The sequence below is a fragment of the Sturnira hondurensis genome, unplaced genomic scaffold, assembly GCF_014824575.4.
Source record: "Sturnira hondurensis isolate 20B ecotype Veracruz unplaced genomic scaffold, ASM1482457v3 Scaffold0020903, whole genome shotgun sequence".
In the NCBI taxonomy this organism is placed as follows: domain Eukaryota; kingdom Metazoa; phylum Chordata; class Mammalia; order Chiroptera; family Phyllostomidae; genus Sturnira; species Sturnira hondurensis.
The window spans coordinates 468,362-478,158 of NW_028093534.1; the positions used below are offsets into that span (position 1 = coordinate 468,362).

Consider the following 9,797-nt stretch of genomic DNA (forward strand, 5'->3'; position numbering starts at 1 on the left):
GGAAGAGAAATATTAATGCCTGGTTGCCTCTCCTGTGCCCCGCACTGGGGACCTGACTGGGAATCGAACTGGTGATCCTTTGGTTTGTGGGCCGGCACTCAATCCACTGAGCCACACTGGCCAGGGCTGACTTTTCTTTTTAGATTCCATATATAAGGGATGCTGTGCAGTGTTGGCCTTTCTGCTATTTATAGATTTAAAAGCTTCAGAACTTGGGTCACACAGATTCTCTACCTCCTAATTATTATCACTTTGTAAATGTAAATAATGCCCCTTTAATTCCTGTTTCACTGGCGTCACACAGTAACCCTGGACCCTCGCTACCTGGGGTGGTGGTCCCCACCCTTCCCTAGAGCTGCAATGTCGCCGCAGAAGAGGAAGATGAGTCAGGTAGCTCAGGTGAACCACACCCTCCCCAGGAGGGCGGGGTGCCTGAGGGGCCGGATGGGCCCAGCGGGCCGGGCTGAGCGTTTTGGAGGCACAGGAATTCCTAGAGGCACCAAGACTTTCGCTCACTCTGAAGAAAAGCAGGGCCTGAGTTCGCTGGGGTGAGGGTGGGGCAAGGAGGTGGGGGCCTGGCTGACCCTTGGGTGCTGCTGAGGAGACCACTGCTGGCTGGGGATGGAGCCTGAGGGGGGAAGGGGACTATCCCCAGTGGGGAGGGCTTGGTGTTTGGACAAGGATGGGGTCCCCAGGATTTGAGAGAAGGTAATGACCCCGGCAGGGGCAGATTATTCGACAGGGGGCAGAGTGGCTGGGCGAGGCCAGAGGCCAGCGGCATTTCCTCCAGCTCCAGCCACTCAAGTGGGTGGGGCCAGATTGCCGGAGCTGGACACAGGAATCTGCCTTTGTTTCCAGCTGGAGGGGAAATGCCATAAGTCCTGCCCCCTTCCTACCCCTCCAGCATCCGTGCCCAGGCTCTGCCCTTCCCAGCACCGGAGGGCCTGGTACTGAGGGTCTTCAGCCAGCTCCTGTCTACAGGAGCCCCTCATCGGCAAACCTCCGAGCCTCGTTCCCCCAAGGCACATCAATGGCATGGATGTGGGATACAGGTTAAGGGCGTATCCAAGGCTGCTCTGGGGAAAATAGCCACAAAACAGGACTTAGGTTTCAACCCACTCACCTCTCTCCTTTTCCTCAGAGGGACCATGACTGTTCACAGTTATGGCAGACACCTAGGTCTAAAAGGTGGGCAAGGGCGGAGGGCAAGGCTTGGCTCTCCCTCAGCTGTCTGACTCCTGCTGCAGAGGGTTGGATGGACTCTGACACTGCAGCTGGCGTCACACGGGTGATGTATGGAGCTGGAGGGCCAGGGGAGCGCAATGTGTTAGGGGGGAGGGGGGACAAAAAGAGGAGCCAGGCCAGGAACCCAGGAGACACAGGGTTATGCGAAGAACTCTGTCTTCATCTTTTCTTTGTCCATCGGCCTATGTGTCTGCATGCCTGAGGGATGGTTTGTGTGAGCTTCTGAGGATGCCCTCTCTGGTTACAACCTGGGGTTCATAGGCCAATGGGCCTGTGCCTCTGAGCCCGATGGTGCGGGCAGGACCCTGGCTGGCCGTGTGTCTACATGTGACACTGCCTGTGTGACTGTTGTTGAAGTTTCAGAGTCCATCCAACCCCAAGCCTTGCCCTCAAGTCCTCCCTTCAGATTTGGTATCTTCCTTAGCCATGAAAAGGCATGGTCCCTCTGAGGAAAAGGAGAAAAGCGAGCAGGTCTGAATCGCTGCATGCACCCAGGCCAGATGTGTTTCTCAGCATAGCTGGCCAACACCTGACTGGGGAGTCCTGCGAGACCAGTGTGGGGGGGGATGGGGACTGGGTGCTGAGGGGAAGGTGTGGAGAGGGCGTGGCTGGCCTGCTGGGTGGTGTGGTGGGAGACACCTGATGTTTTCACCCATTCGGAAAGTAGGACTTCTGGAGAGGGTGAGGGGAATCCTGTCTAGATGCCCCAGTTTAGGGAAAAGGGGACGCAAAGCAGTGAGCCCCTGCCTGTCCCTGTCCTCTCCACGAATGTGTGCTCCCTTGCCTTCTCCTGACCCAACAGGGGTTTCCTGGGAGAACTGGGGACACTGCCACTCCTGGAGCCAGGGCAGCCCCCTGAGAGGAGGAAGGAGATGACAGAGGCCCCACTACGCAGCTCAGACCCGGGTGGGGCCTGAATTCAGTTCTTTTCTGTACACATTTAAAAGGGCAGGGCCCTGAGCCAGGAGTTAGGAGATAGACGCCATCTCTGCCCACGCAGAGTGAGCAGAGGGTTCCCAAGGAGTCCCCCCAGGCCTGGTGAACATCCCAGTAAGTGTCAAGACAGCCACCCCTGCCGTCCCTTCTGCAGGAGCCCCCAGTCTCCAGAGCAGAGGTGGACACAGGCATGCACAGGGATCAAGGTGGCAGCCATCAGTGACAGGAATGGGCCAAGACAGGGCCTGGGCTGGGGGTGCAGAGTTTGCAGGCCCTGGCTATCTTGGAAGTATGTGTTTTGGTTTCAGGGGCCACCAGAACAGAGTCCTAGAATCACAGAGGAGGCCATGGGGCTCCAAGGACACATCTGCTGGCCTCCTCCACAGAGCCGTCCCCTTGGCATTTCCTCACCCTGCCTCTAGCACAGTAACAAAAGCTGCTGGGCATCGAGCCAGGTGGCGCTCAATGCTTTGCATACCTCTCAGTGTTTTGTTCGCACAAAAACCCTGGGAATTATGCACAGAGGTCCCTGGTGGCAAAGACGGTAAGAGGCAGTGCCAGGATTCAAACCCAGATCTGTTGATGGTAGGAGGGCACCCTCGCTGTGGCCTGTGTGCTGCGCAGCCAGGGCCCTTATCCTGGCTTCCTTGGCCTCTGCTGACAAGAACTTGGCTGGGCGGCCTCAGGAGCTGAGCTGGGGGTGAGGAGAAGTTGGAGGTTAGTAGAGAGGCTGACTTTGGACAACACAGGCCGAGCAGCCCACGTAGGCCTCCTTCCTCTCTGGGAGCCTGCAAGGTTGTCAAGAGCTATTAGAGGATTAGAAGGAGATGGCTGGGCCTGGGAGGAGGAAAAGGTGGAAGGAACTACAGGCCTGGGACACTAGCTGCCCTGGAGATGACGGCCGGGGATGGAGGGGTGCGTGTCCTCCAAGGCAGAGAGGAAAATGTTGTCCAGCCTGGGGCCCAGGCATTACTGCCAGGCCAGCCTCCTGGCCAAGGCCCACCCTTTGCCAGCCAGGAGAGAGAGAACAACAGAAGGATGGCTCTCTGGCTCTAAGGATGCTGTGGCCACCCCTGGACCCTGTAAAACTCAAGCCGATTAGAGGCAGGAGGGAGGAGCTCAGAGAACCAGCGGGACCTGGGCCCTCAGCAGAGACCACGTGCCGCAGTGGAAACAACACCAGCTTTGGAGTGCGGGACTCCAACTCCAGGAGCCACTCGGCCACCTACCAGCTGGTGACCTTAAGCGAGTCGCTTCACCTCCATTTTACCTCCACTTCAGCCTCAGTTTCCTCAACTATAACAGAACAAACATTGTGAGAATTAAACAAAGCCATGATGATATTAATCAGTCCAGGCACAGTGAAAAGTGTTTCATTATTTCACTAAATTCTCACAACAGCCCTGGTGATGTGTAACTATTACCTCCATTCTACATATGAGCCTTGAGGTTCAGAAAGGAAAGAGAACTTCCCCAAGGTCATGGGCCAACTGCTGGATGGAAGCGTGTAACCACTAAGCCGTTCCAAGCCTGTAGACAGTTTCTTTCCTGTAGCAGTTTCCTTCCCCGTCTGCCATGCCCAGTGCCAGTGCTGGCTTCTCGAGCTTTGATCGCAGCGGTGGACAGGGAGGGAAGACCTGCAGCTCCACCCCTGAGGAGGCCGGAAGCGGCTCAGTCACACCCAGTTCCCCAGGGCCCTCCCACAGCACCTGTGCTGCCCAATGGAGCGCTCCGACCGCCCTGGCCCCACCCATTCAACAGGTGAGAGGTTAAGAGTAAATTAAGTGCCTTCAGAGGGATCACAAAGGTGGGTAATGAGAAAGTTAGCTCGAACCCATTCTCGTCCCCCATGGTCGCCTTCAGGACACTCCGAGATACCACACGCCATCTGCCGTTTTCACCTCCGTGTGTGTGTGTGTATGTGTGTGTGTGTGTGTGTGTGTACGCGCGCTCGCGCTTTTCTATTCAAAGAACAGATTTATTTTTTAATTTTTCAAAACTTGGTAATACATGACTAAAAAGTCAAAGCATTTTGTGCAGAAGATTTTCAAATCAATCCATAATTTATGTAGATCGTCCACCCCCAAGGAGATGGCGTGTGACTCCCCACTCCTTTTGCGTAGGCTTCGTATTCAGAGTGCAGCCTGGAGAGCCAGGGGGCGTGGCCTCACCGTGGAGAAGCCTGGCAGACACTGAACCCCGAGGCTGGGGGGTGGTCGACTCAGCCACGGTAAGTCAAGTTCATAGCGTGTCCCCTTGATGTGATGTGATGAGAGCCGCAGCTCCCCTCGGTGGTCTTTCTCCCGAAAACCCATACCCCTAGTCTGACCATGAGAAAAAAATCACTCAAGTCCAAGTTGAGGGACCTTCTACACAATACCCAAGTGGTGCCCTCGGAGCTGTCAATGCCCTCACAGACAGAGACGCGGGAGAAACCGCCACAGCCCTCAGGGCTCCCACAGAGACCTGGCCTCGGATGTGGTGTGGGGTCCTGGGTGAAGCTCTGGGCCGAAAAAGGATGCCACAGAGATAAGTACAGTATGGGCTTTGTTAATAATATTGTGTTAAAACTGGTTCATTAATCGTAACAAATGTACCACACTCATGCTAATGATAGAGGAAACTGGGCACAGACTATGCAGGAACTCTTCATAACATTTCTGTAAATCTAAAACCGTCCTAAAAAAAAGTTTATTTTTCCAGAGTCAAATTTTTTTAAAAAGGTAGGCAGTGAAAAGTCCCCCTTGCACCCCGGTCAGCTGTTCAGCTGTTTTCCCAAGAAAATCACCACGGGTCTTACCAGGGAGATTCCAGTGACGGAGGCAGGGGGTGGTCAGTGTGAAGACACCAGGCCCCTGGCCAGGTGGCTCAGGTGGTTAGAGCGTCATCCTGATACACCAAGGGTGAGGGTTAGACCCTTGGTCAGGCACATACAAAGAGCAACCAATGAATGAATTTGTAAATAAGTGGAACAATAAATCAATGTCTCTCTCTCTCCCTCCCCCACCCCTCTCTCTAAAATTAATAAATAAAAAATTTTAAAGAGAGACTGGCCTCCACAACTGGCTCTCACTCTTGATCTCTGCCATTATTTTCTAGCTGTGTGACACTGGGTAACTCCTTACCCTCTCTGTGCCCCATGTCCTCAGATAAACTCCTCATGGGATTATTGGCAGCGTTAAATGTATAAAGTAAGCACCTTGTAAGTGTTGCTTTTATTATTACAAATATACAAGCAAGTGTATTTATGCAACAAATGTGTTAAGGAAAAAACGTCCAAGACGTTAAGTAAGGCACACAAAATCACCTGGGGCCCGTGCAGGGGTGTTTCAGCCGCTGGCTACTCGCCCCCCCTATGGGCCATCCCGGGGAAGGCACCGCGTTTGATGCAGCACTAACTACTGAGCGGCGCCCAGACTCTGTGAAGTTAAGAGATTAGGTTAACCTTTAGAAGATCAATAAATAGCAAACTATTTTTATCTGGTAGAGAAAAAAGTTATGATTTTATTGCCAGGCAGGAATTAACTTTTTCTATTAACTTTGCAATCTTTTTCCAGCTTCCTTTTTCCTATTGACTGTCAACAGTGGTTTTCGTTTCTTCTTTTGACCCCTCCCGCTGCCACACTCCCTAAGCAGTTAAATAGCTGTTGGTGCCCACTTGATATTTGTATGAGTCAAGTTTAGCTTCGTGCCAATTTTACCTTGACAAATGGCGGTATGCCACACATCCCTTGGTTATTTTTCTCTCAAACGTCTGGAAGAGAGTTTCATACCAGAATACAGAGCTTCCTTACTCCTGTTTTATCACCGCATGGAATACATCGTGTGGGTGAACAGTAACTACACCCATGATGGATCTAGCCAGTTCCCTGGAGACCTTAGGTTGTTCCCACCCTTTCACTGCGGCAGACAGTGTTCTGTGAATAACCTCACACATAGGATGACAGGCAGAGGGGTCGTACAGGGCAGAGGAGGCTACGGGAGGGGGCTGACTCCCTGCCCCCAGTTTGACCTAGCCATTCTTCCCCTGGCTCTGTGCACACCCGGCCTCCTCCTCCCGACTCCTCCTCCTCTGCATCCGGAGCTCCTGGTGTGGCCAGACAGGAAGGGCCAGCCTGCAAAGCCCTGTGTGCCTGGGCTCTGTCCTGCATTGGCTGGGACATGAGGGAGCCTTGGAGAGGAGGATCTTGGGGACTTGGGGCCTCGAATGGGTACTGTTCCTGGGCTGTAGCCACTGAGGGCACATGCTCAGCACACCCTGAGGACTGTGGTAAGGGGTGAGAACCCGGGGGCCAGGGACTACGTGGGGGGGTTGGGGTACCAGGGAAAGGGGAGGAGCAGTGCCTAGCAGCTCTGGCACAGACTTGCTTTGGGCTCCAAGCGCAGGTGGGCGGTCAGGGCACAGGGTGCAGCAGGCAGTGGTGAGGAAGGGACTGGCTAGGCTGGTAGTGATGGTCACAAGATGGTCCAGGACACCCCCCTCCTGAGGAGAAGACTGGGCAAAGGGGAGGCTCAAGGTGGCCTGTAATCTCTCCAGGAGAGATGGGGTACTGTGGGCCTGGGCCTGGGCCACGAGCCCGGCCAAGGCTGGCCACTCCGGTTGGAAATGCTGACTGAGCTGCTCCACTCGGGGCCGCCGCAACAGCTGCCGGACCCTGCGCACAGCGTCGAAGCTGTCGGTCAGCACTGCCCACTCCAGGGCCGTCTTGCCCCGAATAGGATCCACTGCCGTCAGGTCGGCACCTGGGAGGGGCACAGGGGGTGTGGGCCGGCATAGGGACCGGCGATTTGCACAATTCTTCAGCGGCAGGGCTGATCTAAGCTCAGTTCAAAACCAGAGTCCCCCACATCTTGCTGCAGCTGACACCCGGAAGCCCAGGGCCAGGGCCAGGGCCAGTCCCAGACCCCAGCCTCCTGTTTGGGATTGGTGAAGAAAAATGAAGTACAGAGAGGGGAAATACTTCAGAGAACGCACTGGGGGTTTCCAAATCTGGAACACAATAAGGACCCCTGATCCAAGGAACTGACCAAAGGGGTGGAGTGCAGGTTGCCTAAGAATGGGGAAACCCAAGCTGCATCCTCTGGGGTAGGTGGAGGGGTGTCCTGCTGGTCCTTCTCTTCCTTATTGCACCCCTCTCATCCCAGGTAGGGGCGTAGCCGTCACTCTGAGTCAAAGGTGGAGGTGCTAACTCCCTCCCTTCTCACCCCAAAACTGATCTGCTGGACAGGGAAGGGAAGAGCTGGAGGCTGGGGTCCCCGGAGTTATCACCAGAGGACAGCCCCACCTCAGGGAACACGAAGGCCTTAGACTCCACGGACAGTGTGGACTTCGCTCCAGGGCGACCCCACGCAGCCACACCTTCCAACCACACATCACTGCCATCCTGCAACCCTGGCTTGTCAGAGCTGGACATCAGCCTGGCAGAGGCGACACCCTCGCTATGCCCGTGAGGCCCGGAGCAGGAAGCCATCCATCTGCGCACCATCACTCAGCTGGAGGCAGGGCCGGGATGAGGACGAGAGGGTCTGCTTCCAGAGACCAGCCTTTCTGACATTAGGTTCTCCAGTGGGTTAGGTTATCTTCTCAAGCTTTCTTTTCTGGGACATCCATTAACAATGTAAATGGAGCTGTCTGTAGCCGCATTTTGTTGACTGTGAGAAACCATAGCACATCCTCCTTATGCAGGAAGTCAGCCCAGATTGATCGCCCCCCCCCCCCCCCCCCCCCCCCCCCCCCNTCTCCACCTCTCTCCTCTCTGCAACTGTGACAGCTGACTTAGGGTCCGTCAGGTGACTTGGGGGTGGGGACTGGAGGCCACACATCCTGGTCTGTCCAAGCCCTACGCACCTGCCATGAGGAGGGCAGCCACGCATTCAGAGCGGTCCCGAATGGCGGCCTTCATCAGCGCTGTCAGCCCTCGCTGGTCTCGGCGCTCCAAATCCAGGCCAGCATAGTAGTTGAGCAGGAGACTCACCAGAGACACATGGCCTGCAGAGCACCCAAGGCAGATCTGGGATCCCCAGGAAAGGGGTGGCAAAGCCTCAAACCCACCCTCCCCCGACACAGCAGAGTCTAGGGTAGGAGAACGTCTAACAAAGAGTGTGGAGCTGTGGCCCAGACTGGAGGCAGGGCTGGGTGGAGGGTGGGGTCAGCAGCCTCCCACCTGCTTGGGCGGCCAGCATGAGGGCTGTGTCTCCTTCTTTGTCCTGTTGGTTCACATCCAGGAAAGGACAGCGGCTGAGTAGGGCCACAACACTCCCGAAGCCGCGGTAGCATGCCACCATGAGTCCTGTCTGGGGGAGGGGCAGCTGGGTTCCCTGTGCCCTCTAAATCCACACTGGCCCAGAGAGATCCCAGCCCCTGGGGAGGCCCACTTTCACCCGCTCCCTTCTCCCGGAGGGCCCAGGCAGTGGGCGTTGATCCTGAAACTCCCTCAGATGAGTGTGGTGTGGTGGGGACGCAGAGCTATTCCAACTGCCCTGGGAAGCCTATGGGGTAGCTCACCCTCCCATTGCCATCCACCTGGGTGGCCTCCTCTGGGGAGACCCCACCATCCAGCAGGGCCTGAAGCTGGGCAGAGTCATTGTGAACACAGGCCCAGTACAGGGCCCCCCGCCTGCGGTCTGGGGCAGGGACCGCATTGCTGACGCAGGACAGTGCCTCCGACGTGTCCAGTCCTCCCCTCCACGGCAGCAGCACTCCCTCTGCCAGCCAGGGGGCGAGAAGGCCAGTCCCCTCCTCACGCAGCTGACATCTGCAACATGGAAANTCCAGCAGGGCCTGAAGCTGGGCAGAGTCATTGTGAACACAGGCCCAGTACAGGGCCCCCCGCCTGCGGTCTGGGGCAGGGACCACATTGCTGACGCAGGACAGTGCCTCCGACGTGTCCAGTCCTCCCCTCCACGGCAGCAGCACTCCCTCTGCCAGCCAGGGGGCGAGAAGGCCAGTCCCCTCCTCACGCAGCTGACATCTGCAACATGGAAAGGAGGGCAGCAGTGTCTCTCTGGACCCCGGGGAGGGATCCCAGTGGCTGCAAATCCCCCAACCCTTGCCTGGGGTGGGGGAGCCTTGTCCCACTTTTCCCACGCCCCCCAGCCTCTGAGGGAGGACAAGTGAAGGCAGGGAGGACGAGTGACAGTGGCCCCAAAGGTCAGATCTGGCTCACAATAAGTGAGGGTACCAGTAAGATTCAAAAGGCACAGTCTTCTCTTTCCCTTGGGGCCTCACCTAGGGTTCGGGGGCTCCCTAGGGTGCAGTCATTGCTGCAGTCATTGCTGGGGCCCACGGCATCCCCCAGACTCCGGGGAGCACACTCACCAAGTCTCTGGAGCACTGGAGGTGGACGCTCTCCTCCCGGGAAGCGACCCAGGTGACAGATGGCTAGACTTAAGGAAAGAGCTTCTGCAAGGTCCCCAGTGCTGAGCTGGATCAAGCAGGGTTAGTCAGGGTGGGGACTGGGAGGGGCGGGTGCTCTCCTCTGCAGCCTCCCAAGACTCACTCTAAGGTCCTCCCCAGAGTGGACAGGGCCCAAATCACCTCAGCTCCTCCCCCACAAAGGGGGCTGTGGGAGTAAGACCCTTCTCCCCTCCAAACACACTCACCTTCCACTTTCTAG

The 9,797-nt window shown here is 56.4% G+C and overlaps 1 protein-coding gene across 7 annotated transcripts; it reads right to left on the reverse strand.

The window, feature by feature from the left end:
• Positions 1 to 5,927: 5,927 nt before the first annotated feature.
• On the reverse strand, positions 5,928 to 9,597 carry ANKRD33 (ankyrin repeat domain 33). Of its 7 annotated transcripts, XM_037031004.1 has the most exons (5): positions 8,963 to 9,147; positions 8,687 to 8,746; positions 8,346 to 8,475; positions 8,030 to 8,170; positions 5,928 to 6,924 (listed from the first exon to the last, which is right to left on the reverse strand). In XM_037031004.1, exons 3-5 carry the CDS (start codon positions 8,464 to 8,466, stop codon positions 6,194 to 6,196), a joined length of 993 nt encoding a protein of 330 aa, XP_036886899.1. In that variant the 5' UTR covers positions 8,467 to 8,475; positions 8,687 to 8,746; positions 8,963 to 9,147; the 3' UTR covers positions 5,928 to 6,193. The 7 variants fall into 7 exon arrangements, with proteins under 7 accessions (XP_036886899.1, XP_036886898.1, XP_036886897.1 ...); XM_037031003.1 differs by lacking the exons at positions 8,687 to 8,746; positions 8,963 to 9,147 and adding an exon at positions 9,500 to 9,597 and having other exon boundaries at positions 8,346 to 8,388; XM_037031002.1 differs by lacking the exons at positions 8,687 to 8,746; positions 8,963 to 9,147 and adding an exon at positions 9,500 to 9,597.
• Positions 9,598 to 9,797: the final 200 nt, after the last annotated feature.

Coding starts and splice junctions, on each gene's coding strand:
- ANKRD33 (XM_037031002.1), bottom strand. CDS start 8,466: ATGGTGGCATGCTACCGCGGCTTCGGGAGTGTTGTGGCCCTACTCAGC. Junction 8,171..8,345: donor CATGCTGGCCGCCCAAGCAG/GTGGGAGGCTGC, acceptor GGTGCTCTGCAG/GCCATGTGTCTCTGGTGAGT. Junction 6,925..8,029: donor GGCTGCCCTCCTCATGGCAG/GTGCGTAGGGCT, acceptor TGCCCCTCCCAG/GTGCCGACCTGACGGCAGTG.